The sequence below is a fragment of the Sebastes umbrosus genome, chromosome 12 (assembly GCF_015220745.1).
Source record: "Sebastes umbrosus isolate fSebUmb1 chromosome 12, fSebUmb1.pri, whole genome shotgun sequence".
Taxonomy (NCBI): domain Eukaryota; kingdom Metazoa; phylum Chordata; class Actinopteri; order Perciformes; family Sebastidae; genus Sebastes; species Sebastes umbrosus.
This window is the reverse complement of record NC_051280.1, coordinates 5,017,424-5,038,304: the sequence shown is the minus strand read 5'-3', so window position 1 is coordinate 5,038,304 and position 20,881 is coordinate 5,017,424. Positions and strand designations below refer to the sequence as shown.

General features: G+C 42.2%; 1 protein-coding gene and 2 long non-coding RNA genes across 4 annotated transcripts in view; 2 read left to right on the top strand and 1 right to left on the bottom strand.

Moving 5' to 3' along the window:
* Window positions 1-3,517: 3,517 nt before the first annotated feature.
* On the bottom strand, window positions 3,518-16,686 carry LOC119498806. Its single transcript, XR_005209188.1, has 3 exons — window positions 16,675-16,686; window positions 8,662-8,669; window positions 3,518-3,766 (listed from the first exon to the last, which is right to left on the bottom strand). It is a non-coding gene; the product is annotated as an uncharacterized LOC119498806 (long non-coding RNA).
* Window positions 4,722-20,881, top strand: part of LOC119498801 (sodium- and chloride-dependent GABA transporter 3-like) — a 44,362-nt gene continuing 28,202 nt past the window's right edge. Inside the window, exons 1-3 of the mRNA XM_037787870.1 lie at window positions 4,722-4,917; window positions 5,010-5,144; window positions 5,337-5,474. Coding sequence (XP_037643798.1) covers window positions 4,737-4,917; window positions 5,010-5,144; window positions 5,337-5,474 — 454 coding nt within the window. The 5' untranslated portion in view covers window positions 4,722-4,736. The remainder of the gene's footprint in view (window positions 4,918-5,009; window positions 5,145-5,336; window positions 5,475-20,881) is intronic.
* LOC119498805 lies at window positions 10,980-14,162 on the top strand. Of its 2 annotated transcripts, none has more exons than XR_005209187.1 (7): window positions 10,980-11,103; window positions 11,282-11,406; window positions 11,496-11,608; window positions 11,701-11,838; window positions 12,356-12,456; window positions 13,219-13,389; window positions 13,774-14,162. It is a non-coding gene; the product is annotated as an uncharacterized LOC119498805 (long non-coding RNA). The 2 variants fall into 2 exon arrangements; XR_005209186.1 differs by having other exon boundaries at window positions 11,701-11,861.

Below are 20,881 nucleotides of genomic sequence, written 5' to 3'. Positions count from 1 at the left end.
CTGCTATTCAAATTTATGGTTAGAAAATTAAAAAAAAAAAAAAAAAAAATGAACCTACCATCACAGCCAATATGATGCTAAAATCACCTCCTCATTCACTTTATGTAAATGGTAAAAGTGTGGCTAAAAACTGAAAATATGTCCATCTAGAAATTCACCACATTTAATGATTATTTTATCAGTTGAAAGAGGAGGGTAATCCCACATCAAAAAGTCTAAACATATTAATGTTTTTTTTTAAATAATTTAAATATCTGAACACATAGATTAGTATATAGTTTGTATATGTTGTTTACCATATGTAACTAGTCTCTGCAGGTGTCCTGAAGTTGCTGCTGCAGCAGCTCCCTCTTCTTCCAGGCTACTGAAGAGTGGCAAGACAAAGGATGGACAAACACTGATCCAGGAAAGAAAAAGTTGAGGGAGTGGTTAAGTGTTAAGTTTACTCTGTTTAGCAATGTTGCCTTCGCTGTTGTATTTCTGAAGTAAAATGGACTCTCCATCTGTTTCCATCTTGCAGGTTATCTACAGTACTAGTTGCAAAAGATTATTAAATGTACAGTAATGCAAAAAGTCATCTTACTGTACATTTTTACAGTAATGTAAAATTACAGGTTTCATCCTAATTATATACATTTTCTGTATCTTTAAATTAAACCCTTTGAGCTGAGAGATGAGCTTGATCACATATATAAAAGAAAAGATCATATATTCAACCATGTTTTTCTTTTGGTTTCCCATCTTTCTCCAAAAGTTGTTTGAATAGTAAGATAGGAATATGTCTCTTATGTTTAGTGTTGCATTTAGACAGATCAAGGTCAAGGTCAAGGAAAACTTTATTATCCCCTAGGGGCAATTTGTTGTACAGTCAGCAGTACCACACAGCCAACACACAACAATAAATGCAATAAATAGCCTATTAAAAGTAATAAATACAAAAGCTTGCAACATAAAACATTACAGGGCATTGTTTAGTAAAACAATGGCAGTCGGAACAAAAGAATTTCTGAGCCTATTGGTCCTACATTTAGGCAAACTGTATCTGCGGCCTGACGGGAGCAACCTGTACTCAATGGAAGGGGATGGCTAGGATCAGCTAGGATCAGCTAGGACTGACTGAGCCTTCTTCAAGGTCCTGCTTTGGAACAGAGGAGTCAAGTCATTCAGGGTGGTGCCTGCAATTTTGCTGCACATTTTGACTATGGCCTGCAACCTGTTCCTGTTTTTGAGGGAAAGCAACTCATACCAGCTGATAAAAGAGAAGGTCAAGACAGATTGGATAAAACAAGAGTAAAACATTTTCATAAAAGTGTTGTCCACCTTCAAACTACAAATTTTACGTTAAAAATACATCCGCTGATGAGCTTCACCCGCTGATGAGGATGCTCTCCAGATGTATGAACTGTAAATGGAGTTACAGCCAAGTGCAGGACCAGACCTGAATTTGCAAGTGTCTGGCCACAGTCCAGCTCAAGATAGAAAGCTGGATTGTACATGAGGTCCATTTGCACGATATAAAAATATTGGAATTATAAATGTTACAAAACAATCCAAAAACCAGTTGAAGTAATGAACACTTAAATTATGAGTATTTATCCTCATGTTAATGCTTGACTTGGGGCAGTATTTATGGAAAAGAAAAACGTAATAAATGAACACTGAAAAGGACATCTACTGCGCAGTTGTAAAAAAACAGTCAAATGACATAATGAATATAAAAATAGTCCAATTACAAAATAAAATGTGATAGAATATGAATGTTTCTTTGCTCACCAAAAATCCAACTCAATGCCAGACATTCAAATAAATCCTGACAGCCGAAACACATAAACTAGAACATGTAAATCTGTCCCTAAAGACAAGTTTTGAATAGCAAAGTTAATTCTGAATAACATTTTGTGACAGTAGTAGACAGTAGTTTCAAAGTACTTTCAGATGTATGAACGGGTGATGAGAATAAAGTTCTCATGACAGCTTCGGAAACAGGTTGCATTACTTAACAAGTATGCAAACTATAACAAGCTTATGATGTGCCGGCACTGGTTATCAATCAATAGGAATTTGAACAAAATATCACACATGTATGTCAACACTGAGGAAAATAAGCATCAGGAAAAGCAGACAGTCCAGACGTGGTAAAGGTATCATAGCTGATGACGTTCAGAGTTAATGCTCGACCTTGCATGTTGCAACACATTCTCACTCCCAACTCGTCAAATACCGCCACTTGGTCAGTGCCCCTCGGCATCGGAGACCGACACACGGGGTACCCCTCTTGCGTTACTTTTGGACGGACCAGGGACGGCGTGTCACAATATGCTCGTTAAATGCAGTGTCCTTTAAAAATAAACTTCCATTTTCACGGGAAGTTAGGTTTTAGCATCACAAACACTAAGGTAGGGTTAGGAAACGGTCGTGGCTGATGTTAACTTCACTGACTAACGACTCACGTGACTGACGATACCGATGAGTCACACGATTAAAGCATGACATGACAAAATAATTCAACTTTACTTTTAGTTTCACACGGGACACAAACACCAGTCTCCTGGTTGAAAGCAAGCCCCCAGGAAGAGCGCCAGTCATGGATCCCATTTTCGTAGTGGCCAAACGGCGGTACTACACTTCCATGTCCGTCACATGATAACATTGGGCCCAAAAATACTTTTTCCCATAGACTTACATTGGGAAAGAGACGTCTGTAACTCAGCGGATAATGGTTTTTGAGGTCAATCAACTTCTAGTATGAACACTTGAATAGCCTGTATTTAAAGGGACTGTTTGTAAGAATCAGAATTGCTTGTTAACAGCGACATCTGTAGCTGTTAAGTCAACAAAAGTCAGCGTCCTGTTGCTCGCGCTCGCGCTTGTGCTCGCTCTACATAGACATGAACTGCTTCAGCCTCCCGACCGCGGCCGGAGGGAACAGGGGAGACACCGGAGTTTTGGTCGGAGACGATAACGTTTCTCTCTGCGGAGCCCCGTCACTTCACAAGACACGGGAAACCTCTGTTGGTCTGGAGGAGCTCCAGCAGTTATTTCTGCACAAAAGTCCACTGTACATTCACTAGATATTCTCAGAGCTAAACTAACTCTTCTGCAGTGTGGAGTGTGCGTGCATGCACATGAGAGTGGAGCGAAATAGTGAGAATGAGCGCTATGTGTGAGTGAAGGCAGGCAGAGGAGCAGAGTACAGCAGAGACTCCGGTCCTGGAGACCAAAGCTACGGTCTCCCCCGCGTCCTCCGACCGCGGCCAACACTGTTTAACAGACGGGCTTCACTAGATACAACCAAGAGGTTTTGGTGCTTCCGTGTAGTTTGTGTGGGGTCTGAGTCTGAACAGCGTAGTTAAACGCGAGCGCGCATGGGACACCGACCCGCAATGATTTATACATGTAAGAAGTTACAAACAGTCCCTTTAAATCATCAGGTCCTAAAAGTTGTAAAATGCACTAATAGCTGAATCCAGAATTATTTCCCTTCCCCCGTTCATGTGAACGAGACCCAGACCGTGAAGACAGCGCAAGCCGTGACAAAAGCGTGACGTTGGGACCCTGTGATCGAGCCATGTGACCGAGCGGACGCTCCTGCGCATGTTCCATGGGCCCAATGGATGCGGAAGATCGCCGGAAGATCCGAGTACTTTTCCAGGCGGAAGTCCAGCCATTTTGCCTTCATGTGCCACTGAGCAACTTTCATAGGAATGAACGGGGCCCCACCTCCAACGCTATATCCAGTTCTCTTAATACATCCATGGTTGAAAGTCTTGTTTTTTGACCCAACTACCACCAGCCCCCGCCCACCCTGAAAGGATATTAATACTACGTTGCGCGTTCTGACTAATGTTGGAATAACGCCGCAGGTGGGTTTACATTGAAGTTAGTTGAAAGCTCGGTTCATCACATACTGTTGCTAAAGGGCGCCTCCGTGCGTCGGTTTCTGATGCCGAGGTTCACTTACCAGAAAGGCGAGATTTGATGAGTTGGAAGTGAGCACCGGTTGCATTGGCAAAATAATCCCACCTCAAGGTCCGTGTAGTAGCTGTTCAGGAGCTTTCAATCGTATCACATGATCTTCATCAGCAGACGAAGTTTGCCCAGTTCTCATAGAATTGAAGATGTTCAAATTGACATTGTTTTGTAGCGTGAAGAGCACTTTAACGACTTCCCTTCCATGTTGGTTTAAAAGTAGAGGTTTAAATTTCACTCTTGACCTTTGCAAAAAATACATAAAGTATCTTTAGAGCAGAAGCCATCACAACACAACATCTGCAACATTCTGGCATCACAGCACACTGTAATCCTTACATACTGTATATCATATATATTTTTATATTCTGATTGTTGGAGAAAATGTAGTCAGCCTGGGAAACGTTTGGAGATATTCCTACATTTGAGGCAGGAATGGTGGAGGTGAATTATACATATTCATGAAGGAATAACATTTGCTCTTGCAAAATAAACAGGAAGCACCCTCGGGGCTGGTTTTGTATTTAAAGAAAATTGATTGGTTGAGATCAGGAAATAGTCAAATTAGGAAAAGAACTGATGAGTCATGACTGAATAACATTTGCTCTTGCAAAATAAACAGGAAGCACCCTCGGAGCTGATTTTGTATTTAAGGAAAATTGATTGGTTGAGATCAGGATATAGGCTAATTAGGAAAAGACACATAAAATCAGCAAAGATCTTGTAATCATAAACAAAGGATTTAGGAATGATATGAGAAACACACCATGGAAATCTCCCCTGATCTTCAGATGAACAAAGCCAGAAGGAAAAGGGAAAATCAGAGAAGAGCTGGAGACAGAGGACAGTGGGCCAGTAAAAGAGAATATATTCTGGTTGTTGCAGGAAATGTGGTCGGCCTGGGCAACGTGTGGAGATTTCCTTATCTCTGCTACAAGAATGGTGGAGGTGAATCATACAAATTCTGAACTAAAGAGCTGATTGAATTATCTTGTAATTCCTACAGGTATACATGCATATATCTCTATTTACATACATAGGTGCCTTTCTGGTGCCATATGGTCTGTTAGCTGTGGTGTGTGGGATACCTCTGTTCCTACTGGAGACTTCAGTTGGCCAGTTCACCCAGGAAGGATTCATCACGTCTTGGAGGAAATTGTGTCCACTGGCACAAGGTGAGTTGATTTGAGTTGAAGTAAAATGTGCAGCAAACAGAAGAAAAAAAGTCAAAATCACACTTTATACATAAGGCTATTACACCAAGACAAGAAATGACAATTATCTCCAAATCATTCAAGCTGTTTTGTAAATGTTTAATGCCTCAACAGGTGCTGTTTCTAAAACTGTGGTTTGTATTTCTACTGTAGGAATTGGATTTGGATCACTGATAATTTCATACAGTTGCTTCATCTACGTTTTAATTGAAGCCTGGGCTCTCTTCTACCTGGTGTTCTCATTCAGATCCCAGCTCCTCTGGGCCACCTGTGAGAACGCCTGGAATACAGGTAAGACTAAGTTAACTTTAAGTTAAAGCTTGGAAAAAAAGTTTGATAGGGTCTTAACTCAATGGTCACAGCATGTGATCTAAAACACAGTAGTCAATTGTGCTAAAGTGTGGTTTTTAGTTGACAAACTTCTTGCTGTTATTCACTAAAATGATAAACCACCAGAGGTCTGTACTACGAAGCAGGATTTTGGCATTAGCGAGGTAACTTCAGGGTTAACTCAGGGTTTTCCGTACTACGAAGCTGGTTTACTTCTTACCGGGGTAGATCTCCATGGTAACTGATGCTGAATAGCTAACCTGCTCCGGAGCAGGTTATGTTCCAGATAAGAGATCAACTAATATAAAAGCACCTCCTACTGACCAATCAGAGCTGAGTGTGGTGATTGTATGATAATATTACACACATATGAAGAAGTTTAAGTCATAATCCAGACTAAAAACAACACAGTTTAAACTGACAGATGCAGGAAGGGCAGCTGGATTTATGTTGTGGGTGTTTACCGCTTTGATTTATATTTTTATATATATTTGTTTTACTTGGTCTTGTGTCCGTATCACACCGCCAGAGGGGGACGCAGCTGAAAGGAGGTTTAAATAATGATAGACGCATCCTGTTACACAGGGTAAAAAGATGAGTAATCCAGTCATCTGTTACACTCTTAAACACTATTTATATTTAGACGACTATATTTGACTTTTGAGTGTTCCGTTAAATTAATAAGTCTGTTAATTTACACATTCACACATCCGGAGTTCTTTCTTTTGCCAGCTGTTCTTCCTGCATTTTGCAGCTTCAACTGTGTTAATTTTAGTCTGGATTATGTGTTTAACTACTTCGTATTTGTCTATTATAGTTTACTCTTTCTTTGTAGAATGTGCCGCTCTGCCTGTCTGTCTGTAGACTTGTCCATGTCTGTGATTGGTCAGATGCTGCAAACACCGACCCGTTCATGTGCACGCTCTCATAACGAGATTGGAAAACCCTGGGTTGATTTACCGAGTTGATAACCAGCTTCGTAGTAGAGTTTAGCGGGATCTCGTTTGTTAGGGTAAGTGTAGTGAAATTCCGTCTGGATCCCAAAAATAAGCCACAAACGAGCTGTAGGCACAGTAACTTCAGTCTGACGCGAATGACAGGAGATGTAATCCAGTTTAAAACGTTTACTGAAAAAAGTTAGATATTACAGTGTCACACGGTAGAAAATCTATGTGCTCCCGTGCCTAACACAGCTCTCTGCCTCCCAACTCTAATGCACACTCACTCTCTCACTATATTAAAGGGAGTATAAATCATCAAAATTCAAAATACATGCATTTGTCTCTTTACCTTTTTAAACATTACCTAAGTCAGCTACAATAACTAGAAATTATGAATTTTAACTTATATTTCACACATTGTGGCTCTTACAGTAAGTGAAGCCAGATAACGAGAAGATACCCTGGGTATGTTGAACTTGCTTCGTAGTACAGGCCTTTATAAGTAGATAAACTCAGTGACAATCTACATATCCTATCATTCCATGTCTCTGTTCAGCACTTTGTGTCACATCATATGTGCCTCTTAAATTCCCCTCTCCTCAGGCGGCGGGTGCTGGGCATGTCTGGAGGCATTGAGGAGCTGGGCAGTGTGAGATGGGAGCTGGCCTTGTGTCTTCTCACCTGCTGGGTTTTCTGCTACTTCAGTATCTGGAAAGGTGTCAGGTCTTCTGGAAAGGTTCAATTCAATTAAATTCAATTTATTTTTATATAGCGTCAAATCATAACAGAAGTTATCTCAAGACGCTCTATATATAGAGCAGGTCTTAGACCGTACACCATAGTTTAGAGACCCAACAAGATCCACCAAGCGCGCTGTGGCCAGGAAAAACTCCCCGATTAGTGGAAAGAAACCTGGAGCAGAACCAGGGGGGGGAGAGAGAGAGAGAGAGAGAAGCAACCACAATAATAGCACAGCCGCTGTAATAACTAATACAAGTAGGACTAATAACAAAAACCAATAGCAGTGGATGTAAAAGAGTGATAATACAACTATCGGAATTGATATCATTGGGTCGTCCTCAGACGGGCTTTCCAGCGGAGCTTCCAGCTGTCTCAGTCCTCCATACATCTGGCTAGCTCGCCAGCACTGTCCAGCATCTCTCCTCAGTACGTCCATGTATGTTGGTGTGGGACGTCCCTGTGATCGACGCCCGTGCGTTGACCGAGAAGTCTCATTCTCCAGGCTGCCACTTTGTCACTAAGCCTTGGTAGTCCCTCGTACAGACGGAATTAATTAATGGTGGTAGCAGTTGGTGTCAAGCAGGCAGCGGACGCAGGTTCATGGAAACTGTCACAAGTTGGAGAGCAGAACAAGCAGGGATGACCCAAACACAGACAACAGCAGGCTGACTGGTGCAGTAAAATATTTAATAGACAAAAGGCTTAAAAAACTGAGAATCCAAAATGCAGGCGGGTAACAGCAAACAGGTAACTGGCAAACAAAAATCCATCCGTAACGTTCAGAATGGCAGAACCTTTAACAACTTGTTCAACCCCCTGAGGTCTAGGATTGGGCGAAACCTGCAATCCTTCTTTGGAATTAGAAAATACACTGAATAGAGCCCACTAAGCCCTGTATGCCACTCTACAGGCTCTATGGTGTCTTCTCTAAGAGGGATACTAGTTCCTGGCTGAGGGCCAGGGATTTTGCGGGATCTCTGACCACAGACATTCTGACCCCGCAGAAAGTGGGTGGCCGGCATCGGAACCGTAGTGTGTATCCCTTGGACAGTGTGGATACCACCCAAGGGTCTGTGGTCTCCCTCTCCCAGTAGCTGAAGTGCTTCTGCGAGAAATGGCCCCTCAGGCCTCAGGTCTGCCCCTCCCCACCCCCACCCCCTACAACGTTTGGTGGGGCGACCACTGGGGGCTGGTCCTCTTGGCATCTGTAAAGCCGGCCGGGAAGGAGCATGCCGACAATGATCATAGTGCTCAGAATAGCGAGAGGCTCTAGCTTGTCCACCTGGGCAAGCAGGTGGACAAGAATGGTTGGGACCAGGTGGCAAAAGATCCCTCCGCCACAGGTCAGCAAACTGCTTGTTCTATCTGCTTGTGCACTACGCTCTAATGTCTGTCGAGCAGCCGGCCCAAACATTTGACCTGGAACCACTGGAAGGGAACGGACGGTGCGACGACACCCCTCCGACAGAGGGGACTGCACTAGCTAGACCTGGCGGCGTGCCAGCGTCACGGTTGACATCAACCTTCCAAGCTCCCAAGACATGAAAGCAAAATCCTGAAGGGATGCATCACTGAGAGTCTGAGCAGAGGGGTCCACACCAGCTTCCTGCAGGCTCTGAGACAGAGCCAGGATAAGATGAGAAAGTGAATTACCAATACGCCCCATCCATGCTGCTATGTTATCACTCCTAGCAGGGAGATCATCAGTCAGTCGACACTGAGGACGGGGATGGAGGGCATCAGGTCTGACAGCCTCATCTAGGGATACTATTAAAGAGGGAATGGTAGGTTCGACCGGGGCCATACGGTCTAAACCATAGCTACCTGCCTCCTGCATGGCAGCCAAGTTTCTGCAATCACTGGTGTGATGGAAGAACTTAGGGTCTGCCCAGCACCTCTGGAGCTCTGCAATATAGGGCTTAGAAGGAGGGACCACAAAAGGCGGAGGACTGTGGCATCTGCCTAAAAAAGGCAAACTCAACAAAACACAAATGTCTTACAATGCAAGCATGCCGCTGTCCTCACTCTACACACAAGCTATTATACGGCAGAAGCGCACTCAAGCACTGCCCGATAAACTTAACAACACTCTGAACAAAAGCTACCATGCAGTAGCTTAACTTAACAAAATGTAAAAGATATACTCACTGTTGCATTCCTCCGAGAGCAGAGAGCCCACAACACAGGAAAGGACCAGGCGAGCCCGGCGAGCTGCCGTTCTACTCACCTGACTAGCAGTAACTTTAGTTCAGCACGAACCGTAACAGTGAAATCACCGCTGTCCGTCCAAAAAAAACAGATAATGAAATTTGAAATATTAGCTTGTTGCAGCCTCTGGTGAACGAAAAATCGCAGCACCAATCCTCAGGACCACAACCACAACCAAAACCCAAGACCATGACAGAAACATTTGACATATCTATGCATTTGTGATGCATATAATCATCAATAACCTTTAAAGGGACTATTTGTAAGATTCAGAAATGCTGCTTAACAGCGACAACGGTGGCCTTGAAATCAATGAAAGTCAGCGTCGAGCTCGCGCTTGCTCACTCTACATAGACATGAACAAGCATCGCTCAAAACAGTGAGGCGACACACGTCAGCTAAAAGCACAATAGCACTCTATATTTCAGCTGCTTGGCAGTAATGTTAGCTGACCAGACGAAGGTCTCTCCATGAATCAGTGCTCATCCTAGTGTTGACTTTTCCTGCTCAGCGCAGGCTTCAGCAGCGGGGCTCCTCAACGAGTTACGTTATCGCCTCCCGACCGCAGCCGGCAGCCGAAGACACCGGCACCCGGTTGGTAACGAGATGATAACGTAACTCGTTGAGGAGCCCCGTCACTTCACAAGACACGGGAAACCTCTGTTGGTCTGGAGGAGCTGCAGCAGTTATTTCTGCACAAACGTCCACTCTACATTCACTAGATATTCTCAGAGCTAAACTAACTCTTCTGCAGTGTGGAGTGAGCGCGCGTTCAAGTCTAGAGGTGGAGCGAGACAGCGAGGACGCGCGCGCTGTCTGAGTGAAGGAGAGCAGGCAGCGGAGACGAGGCTCCGGCCACAACCGAACGCACATATGCGAACGCGCATGTGTGCCGACCTGCTACATTTATACGCTTAAAAAGTTACAAACAGTCCCTTTAACAATTTTCTTTTCATTTAAGGTGGCGTATTTCACAGCCACATTCCCCTACGTAATGCTCCTGGTGCTGCTCATCAGAGGCTTGACTCTCCCTGGAGCTTGGGAGGGGATCTACTACTACCTGTATCCAGACCTGAACCACCTGGCTAACCTTGAGGTGGCCTGTTTATTTGATCCAACTGTAGAATTAAAATCTGTGTAAATGTTTTAAGATACTTCTTAAGGGTTTATTAATCTATTTAACTGTAATATGTTCCAACCACGTCTAAAGGCAAAAGTATTTATAACCGTTCTGAATGGCCACACATTCAAAGCAAAAAGCCTGCAGTTCTCCCTTACCCTCCTTCTGGCTGCATCACTCTGAATCTATAAACTTTCTCCAAGAGCTTTGTGTCTTTTGTGTGTCTATGTTGTCTCAACATGGTGAATAATACAAATGGTGGATAATGGCGCACACTTATTAAGGTGTGGGTTTGGTTTGGTTTGGTTCACTGGCTGGGAAATGGCTGGCTGGCTCCTTGGTGACATCCTCCTCCTGAGTCCTCCTGATTAGGGCCCCGATTAATCAAGCATCTCTGAATTACTGTTAGGAATCACATTGAACGTTAAACTAGAACACCTATTTCAGTATATAATACACTTTTTCTTACATTACTGGTCTGGATAGAAGCAGGATCTCAAGTATTTTTCTCCTACAGCCTGACTGAAGGGAGTCTGCTTGTCCTGGCGAGCTATAATGAGTACAACAACAACTGTTATAAGTATGTACATGTCCGATATCACAAGAACTTTAATATCATACTGTGTTGATTTTAGAAGAAGGTTTTGTCAGATTACAGAATCATTTAAAGACAATATATTACAAGACATTTACTTTGCAAGTGTTCATAGGAATGTCCTCTTTTTGACAAGGGTCTATTGTCTCTCTTTGGCCTCTAGGGACTGCTTCTGGCTCTGTCTGCTGAACAGTGGGACCAGTTTTGTTGCTGGATTTGTCGTCTTCTCTGTACTTGGATTCATGGCTCAGAAACAGGGTGTTACCGTTGACACTGTGGTTGAGTCAGGTAAAGATTCTATATGACATGCTGTTGAAATTTCATATTAAGTCCAGATACAAATGACTTTGTCTTTCTTGTTTATCTCCTGTTCACAGGTCCAGGTTTGGCCTTCATTGCTTACCCTCAGGCAATAGCTATGATGCCTTTGCCACAGCTTTGGTCTGTGTGCTTCTTCCTGATGCTTATTCTGCTGACTGTTGACACACAAGTAAGATGGTTTTGTTGCATTACCTAGTGATTAATTACCAATGCATTGCAGGCACAAAACTGAATTGTTTGCTAATTGTATTTCATCCCCAGTTTGTGATGGTCGAAAGTTTTATCACTTCAATAAGCGACTTGTTTCCGAAGCTGTTTTGCAAACCAGGAAGACATGAGATGGTTGCCCTTTTCATCTGTTTATCCTACTTCCTCATAAGTCTGACGTTGGTCACTGAGGTGAATGAAATATTTCCATGAGGGTACTTTCAAACATCTATTGTCACAAAATGTTTTTAAAACTATTTCTCATATCGTCTCTTCCTGCTGCAGGGAGGAATTTACGTATTCCAGCTGATTGATTATTATGGGGCTACGAGAGCTTGTAACTATTTCATGGCTTTATCGGAGTGTCTGGCTCTGGCCTGGGGTTTTGGTATGCAAACAAATACATTGAATCCCTTTTTCATGATATATATCCTTGCTTCAAATGTCTTTTTCAACAATCAGTTATGACGTTATGTCTTTTTAAACTGCCCCTAGTCAAAACACAGGATGAATAAAATGCTTGAGGGGTTTCTATGATTTCATTATATAGCTTTGGTCAGACTGGTTGCATCACCTGAATGTAACCAGATTCTTTATCCTTCTGCCTTGGTCACACTCTTATTTTAGCTACAATACTCTGCAATGCTAATAAAACAACGTTATATAACTTTGGAACTGGTGTAATGCACAGTCTGTGAATTTCTATCAGGTGCTGATCGTGTAATTAACATCATTGAGGACATGACAGGACAGAGACCATCTGCTTTCTTCAAACTGTGCTGGAAATACATCATTCCTCTGCTGTCACTGGTGAGTCAGAAACGTTTTAACAGAAACAAAATAACAAGACCAGTGTAGACGAGTCTACGGCCCTGCTAGCTGGTCTGATAGACTGTACATGGGCTCAGCTGTTCTGGGAGCGTTGTTAAAGCATCATAGTTTAGTTTGTCAGTTAACACTAAAGACAAATTATAGCTGAGGATGATAAGGATGCCCTTTATTTTTGCAGGATAAATTAAAAATTTGACCTGATGATGGCGCTAGAGGAAAGGTTAAAATGTATCCTGAGGAGAACATGACTGTCTGAACCAAATTTCATGACAATCCATTTAATAGTTATGGAGACATAACCAAAAAATGTCAACCCGAACGTGGCACTAGAGGAAAAGTCAGGCGATGACCCGAATCGGTAGGATTCATCATCATGTTAATCCATCTCATCATTTGTTGAGATATTTCAGTCTGAACCAAAGTGGACTGACTGACATTGTCATGCTGCTAGCATGACTGAAAGTCAGAGCTCACATTGACATACATATCAATCTGTAGAACCTAAAACCTCTTTTGCTGTGGCAAACTGTTTACTACCAACAATCTGTGTTCACAGTCCAGCAGGAGTAAACTAGTCTTGCTTTTCTTCAGTTTTCCTCTTTTTTTCCAGTAATAATGCAAGATGTATTTGTGCAGAATAACTGAGGATATTTGAAAGGGTCTCTGTACTAATACATTTTTAAATTAAACTTTTTACGCTGTTTTTTCCCTCCACAAACATTACTCTCCCCACCTTCACAGATTTCCCTTATCCTGTACCTGGTTGATTACAAACACATCAGGATTAATGACTGATACATTTACCCTGACTGGGCGTACGCACTAGGATGGACCATTACACTCTCCTCTGTTCTCATGGTGCCACTGTGGGCAACTGGACAGATGTGTTCAACAGCAGGAACCATCAGACAGGTCAGTGTTCATAGAAGACGTTTCTGCAACTCTGGATGCGTCAAAAAGGGCTCAATGTTTTTGATTTGATTTATGATTTAATCTTATATTCTATGGCCACCCATCAATGGGTGCTCTGCAATATCACTCACCACCACAGTTTCACTTTTTCAAATAGTGTGATAAGAAGTATAGTGTAGCTTTTACACTGTGTTGGATGAGATTGAAGCCCATGCAGTCATACTGGGTAGTTGGGTATGGTGGACTGTATGATACATCATCCAAATCCTTCGGTGTGGACTGAGGAGGATGGCTGTCCTACGCTTTTAGCTCCATATATATATGTCCATATAGTTATTAAAGTAGTGTGTAAACTTACTCATTTTGTTTGTTCCTGTGTTCCAGCGTTTGTCTGTCCTTTGTCGTCCTGTTGAAGATCCAGCCTGGCAGAGGAGAGAAATGGGAGAGGAGGGAACAACTGTTGAACTGAGGACGTCTGCAGTGACAACTTAGTGTGACCTGTAAAGTCACAATAACTGGACGGTTCAATTTATCATTCGGTCATTTATCAATTAGCTAAAAACTTTGGTTTGGGGCATTTCACTGGTCTTTTTTGTCAGAAATAGTATAATTTTAACTGTCTAACAGTAGCCAGTCAGTCATCCCAGTTATCATTAAGTCAAGTATTATTAGTATCAGTTTTTCAGTGTCCAGAAAATGTGAAAATTCTGATCTCATGATTTACTTTCATTACCATCACATATCAATCAAATTTCATTGTGTGCATATTGTAAATAAACGTCCATGTATAAATATCAAAGAAGGTGTTTTGACATGTTTGTGTGTGTAAATCTTTTAATGTGAAGAGTCCCTGAAGTTCCCAAGAACCAGAGGAGGAACTTACGGTCTGGAAATATATGTAGTGTATTTCTAACCAGTGTGCACTCCAAGGCTGCACAACACTGTAATACCCATATAATAATGTAGGATTAGAAACACATCGAAAAGGGTGATGCACCAAACAACCCAACACAGAGCACACCAATGTATTCGACTCATCATGAAATTAACGTCTGATTTACTATGCTAAATATTTGTTTTGCAGTATTTTTACCAGTAATGTTGCTTTTAATCGCTGGTGCATTTCTGAAGTAAAATGGCCTCTCGCACTGTTAGTTACCAAGGATTACAAAATGAAAAACAGTAATGTGATATTTGAACCTTCAAAACTCCAGTGATGTTGACGTATCAGATCAGTCTGATTGGCGCAGCGTCCAATCAATAGCTGATATCCAATAAGGGGGCGTGTCGGTCGCTAAAAAACTTCCGTGGAGGATACAAATACATCGTTCATGGCTCCTCCGGCAAGCCTCCTTGATCCTCATTCCTCGAGATGCATTTTAGGAATTTGGACGTCCTTCAGGATGGAGCGCTGAGATCGATTTCCGGGTCACAGCCGGAGGATCGAGGAGCGATGAGACGAGGAGGCAAAAAATCGGGAAATGAGATGCAGCTTTTGTGTTTTACAACATATTATTGTCCTACACTACCACCTAGTGGTTGTACTGAGTTATACTTCCTGTTAGGAGGTCAACAAGGAAATAAAGGGTTTGTCACCACGTTGAGCAGAGCACTGTGTCCGACGCTTCATTAGAGCTCACAGTAATAACGTAACAGTGGCCACAGACAGCTGCTCTCTCCTCATTTTTCCTGACCGGTTCTTCTCTACTTCTGTGTTCTGCTAGTGTCCTCGTCACTACTTGTAGCATGAGGCGGTACCTGCAGCCCAATCAGGTTGCACAAGTAGTCCAGCTCCTCCAGGTTGGCACATCCATACGTGCAGTCGCAAGAAGGTTTGCTGTGTTTCCCAGCACAGTCTCAAGAGCACGGAGGAGATACCACTATGCAGCTTGATTGGCATTTGCCAGAGAACACCAGAACTGGCAGGTCCGCATTGGCGCCTCGTTCTCTTCACAGATGAGAGCAGGTTCAGACTGAGCACATGTGACAGGCTTGAAAGAGTCTGGAGACGCCGTGGTGAACGTTATGCTGCCTGTAACATCATCCAGCATGACCGGTTTGGTGGTGGGTCAGTGATGGTCTGTGGAGGCATACTGTATCCTTGTAGGGTCGCACAGACCTCCAAGTCATAGCCAACGGTACCCTGACTGCTGTTAGGTACCGGCATGATATCCTCAGAGCTATTATCAGACCTTACGCTGGTGCAGCATTCCTGGTTCCTCCTGGTGCAGAGGGCCCTAGGTTCCTCCTGGTGCAGAGGGCCCTGGGTTCCTCCTGGTGCAGTAGTCCCTGGGTTCCTCCTGGTGCAGTAGTCGCTGGGTTCCTCCTGGTGCAGTGGGCCCCGGGTCCCTCATGGTTCAGTCATGGCTACTCTGAGCTCCATCCGGATGTCTGAGCTCCTCACTCTTTCTTTAAGGCTGAGCCCAGCCAACCTACAAAGGAAGCTCATTTCGTCCGCTTGTATTCCCGATCTCATTCTTTTGGTCACTACCCAAACTCATGACCATAGGGGAGGGTGGGATTGTAGATGGACTGGTAAATTGAGAGCAGTGACTCACTCCCAACCCGGAGGGCGCAATCCCCTGTTTTTCAGCAGGGTTGGAGGTACTGACTCTCATCCCAACCTCTTCACAATCGACTGCTAACCACCCTAGTGCATGCTGAAGGTCTGATGGAGCCAACAGAGCCACATCATTTGCAAAGAGCAGAGACACAATTCTGAGGTTCCCAGACCGGACATTATCCTCCACTCAGTTGCGCTTTAAGATCCTGTCCATGAAAATAGTGACAAGGGACAACCCTGGCAGAGGCCAATAACCACTGGAAACGTGTTTGACTTTGTGCCGAGTACACGGACGCAGCTCTCACATTGGTTATACAAGGACCGGATGGCTTGTAGCAACAATCCATATTCCCGCAGAACCCCCCACAGGACTCTCCAGGGTACATGGTTGTAAGCCTTCTCCAAGTCCACAAAAGACATGTAGAGTGGATGGACAAACTCCCATGACCCCTCCAACAGCCCCGCAAGAAGAAGATGAAGAGCTGGTCCACTGCTCCACGGCCAGGACCGAATCTGCAATGTTCCTCCTGGGTCTGAGGTTCGACAGTCGCACCCTAAAATAAACTTACCCGAGGAGACTGAGCAGTGTGATACCCTGATAACTGGAGCAAACCCTCCGATCCCCACTTCTAAAAAAGGGAACCATTTGACTGACTTTTAATTTGACTCTTAATTTAAGAGCTCCTTGGGTTCTTGCAAAACAGACAGGTAGCACCGTTAACCCTGGAGCTGATTTTGTATTTAAACATGATTGATGGGTTGGAATCAGAATATAGTCAAATTAGGAAATGACATAAAGTCAACAAAGATCTTGGAATCATGACAGAAACACACCATGGAAAACTTCCCCGATCTTCAGATGAACAAAGCTAGAAGGAAAAGGGAAAATCAGAGAAGAGCTGGAGACAGAGGACAGTGGGCCGGTAAAAGAGAATATACTCTGGTTGTTGCGGGAAATGTGGTTGGCCTGGGCAACGTGTGGAGATTTCCTTATCTCTGCTACAAGAATGGGGGAGTAAAAATAAATAAAAAAGCAACGTATATCAGAAATATCAATTTATGTTACATTTGATCAATTAATTAATGACTACATTTATTTTTTATGTTAATTTTTGCTACTTTTAATGGCATATTTATTTATTTATTGAGTCATTTATTTATTTATTCATTTATTTTTGATTTTGGCAGGTTCCTTTCCTCCATACATCTGATATTCTGTGATCCAATTCCAATCTCTAATCTCCAGACCAGGATGTAGTCAAATACAAAATTATACAGAATAAAAGCAGCAAAGATCAGTTTGCAAATGCATATTTAAATGAATGATTGGTGAGTCTTGGAATAAGTCCTCCTGACAAACAGCAAAGTGGCCCCATCCACACTGGAACTTGTTATGTTCCATCCTGCAGGACACAGTCAAATTAGGAAAAGACACATAATAAAAGAGGCAAAGATCAGTTTGCAGTCTTCAGTCTTCTTCTGAATTACAACTGAAACACACAACGGATGAAGTCCTTGGTATTAAGATGAACAGAGAAAGAAGAAAAACAGAAAATCAGAGAAGAGCTGGAGACAGAGGACAGTGGGCCAGTAAACGAGAATATATTCTGGTTGTTGCAGGAAATGTGGTCGGCCTGGGCAACGTGTGGAGATTTCCTTACCTCTGCTACAAGAATGGTGGAGGTGAATCATACAAATTCTGAACTTAGTAAAGAACTGATTGAATTATCTTGTAATTCCTACAGGTATACATGCATATATCTCTATTTACATACATAGGTGCCTTTCTGGTGCCATATGGTCTGTTAGCTGTGGTGTGTGGGATACCTCTGTTCCTCCTGGAGACTTCAGTTGGTCAGTTCACCCAGGAAGGATTCATCACGTCTTGGAGGAAAGTAGAGGTTTAAATTTCACTCTTGACCTTTGCAAAAAATACATAAAGTATCTTTAGAGCAGAAGCCATCACAACACAATATCTGCAACATTCTGGCATCACAGCACACTGGAATCCTAATATACTGTATATCATATATATTTATATTCTGATTGTTGGAGAAAATGTAGTCAGCCTGGGAAATGTTTGGAGATATTCCTACATTTGAGGCAGGAATGGTGGAGGTGAATTATACAAATTCAGAAATTTGGAAATGTCTGACTGATGAGGCATGACTGAATAACATTTGCTCTTGCAAAATAAACAGGTAGCACCCTCGGAGCTGGTTTTGTATTTAAAGAAAATTGATTGGTTGAGATCAGGATATAGTCAAATTAGGAAAAGACACATATAAAATTAGCAAAGATCTTGTAATCATAAACAAAGGATTTAGGAATCATATGAGAAACACGCCATGGAAATCTCCCCTGATCTTCAGATGAGCAAAGCCAGAAGGAAAAGGGAAAATCAGAGAAGAGCTGGAGACAGAGGACAGTGGGCCAGTAAAAGAGAATATATTCTGGTTGTTGCAGGAAATGTGGTCGGCCTGGGCAACGTGTGGAGATTTCCTTATCTCTGCTACAAGAATGGTGGAGGTGAATCATACAAATTCTGAACTAAAGAGCTGATTGAATTATCTTGTAATTCCTACAGGTATACATGTATATATTTCTATTTACATACATAGGTGCCTTTCTGGTGCCATATGGTCTGTTAGCTGTGGTGTGTGGGATACCTCTGTTCCTACTGGAGACTTCAGTTGGTCAGTTCACCCAGGAAGGATTCATCACGTCTTGGAGGAAATTGTGTCCACTGGCACAAGGTGAGTTGAGTTGTGCTGAGATAAAAGATGCAGTCAGCAGAAGAGAACTACAAAACACTGTTACGCTTTGTACACGATACTAAAACATCAACTGCAGAATATTAATAACTTTGTTTAAACTCAACTGGCTCTGAAAATGTGGCTCAAATAAATATCTAAAATAGAACCACAAATTAAAAATATTATAACCCTAGGAAAAGATTACAAATGTTTTGTATTTTAGGAATTGGATATGGACATTTGGTCATGAGATTTTACGACTTCTGCTACATTATACCCCAAGTCTGGGCTCTCTTCTACTTGGTGTTCTCGTTTAGAGCCCAGCTGCCCTGAGCCACCTGTGAGAACACCTGGAATACAGGTAAGATTTATTTAAACTTTCTAAAGCTTGAAAAACATACATAAAAAATAAAATATTATCAAAATCACACAAAACAGAGAAATGTAATTTTTTGGAGAACATATTGCCCTGTTCTTCTTACCTATCTGCAAGTCCAATAGGTAGAGATTATTTGGAGATTAATAACAATAAAGAACAAAGAAAGTCACTTAGAAAAGCAGAAATGTCACTAGACATTTGAGCAAGATATAGAAAAAGTTTCACTCACTGAAATGGAATTTTCAAAAAAGCTGTTACCAGTTAACTGCCCACTTTTACAACATACAATTAGTTATAACAACTTTCAGTTGTTATATCAATATAAAAGGTGTTATATGGTCGTATTTCCTTTTTCTAGGTCAAACTCTAGCAGCTTCTTTCTGGAGTAGTTGCAGACGATTGAGATGCTTTTTAGGTAGTCCTGTGAGCAGTGCGTTACAGTAGTCTAGCAGACTGGAAATAAAAGCATGGATAAGTTTTTCAGCGTCCTCCTGGGATAAAAAGCTCCTTACCTTCGCAATATTTCTTAAATGATAAAATACGGTTTTATAATGTTGTTTATTTGGCTCTGGAAAGTGAGGTCTTGTTACTGTTAAGCTGTAAAACAATACTAGACATCCAGTTATCAATATCTTTGATACATTCTGATAGTGTGTCAACGGGGCTCAGATCATCTGGGGACAGAAAAAATATATAGTTGTGTGTCATCAGCATAGTTATTGCAACACACATTGTATTTCTTGATAAGCTGGCCCAGAGGCACAAGTACAAACTAAACAACAACGGGCCTAAAATTGGCCCCTGGGCAACACCACATGAGTGGTTTCAAATAGTAGATGGGGTTAGAGTGGGCTTCTTTAAAAGTGGTTGAGTGAGTGAGGAAACTGCCAGAATGTAAAGAGGTGTTAACAATTGTTAAAATATCCTTAGATAAACAGTTAAAACACTTTTAAAAAAGGAGGTGGGGATGGGGTCAAGGGAAGAAGTGGAACATTTGATGCTCTGAACCACCGTTCCAAGATCATGAGCGCTGAGAGATAGATGTTTGGTTGTTTTTGGCGGTCGGTAAACTATCAATAAGACAGGAGGAGTGCATTTTAGTATCAGTGCAAGATATTCAAAATAAGTGTACCTACTCACCAAAACTGCCTGCATGAAAACATATCTGAAACATAAACATAATCAGCTCAAGCCCCCCCGCGACCCTGAATAGGATAAGATACTGGATGGATGGATGGATGGATGGATGGATGGGTGGATGGATGGAGTACAGCCAAGTTTCAGTTAAATATAGCTCATCCATCTTATGATCTGTAGTTAGCTGTTTTTCAGATTCCTGCAGTAACATCTTCTGTTAGTTTGTATGAGAGTTCACCATTATCATTTGTTTGTTCTCTAAACCAGCGAACTGTGTGGGTCTTACGATTTTGGATTCTCCATCATCAAATGTGACAGCAAATCAGACCATGCTGAGAAACACCACCTCTGCTGCTACTGAGTTCTGGGAGTGAGTCTTTATTTGAATTACTTTTTAAGCATTCAAGATATTTACATAATAATGACCCAAATATTAAATATTAGAACCAACGTGGATATCAGTACAGTATCATTTAAAGGGTCAGGCCATTGATTTACACACAAAGTTCAGTTTACCATGAGGGGTACTACTTAGTCCGTGAAAACTGTTGTATAATTCGTAACACTTCTGTGCAACAAATCCTACAAATGAAATCCTACAAATGATGTTGTTTGTTCATGTCCTCTACTGTACAATGACACATTGAAGCTTTTCTG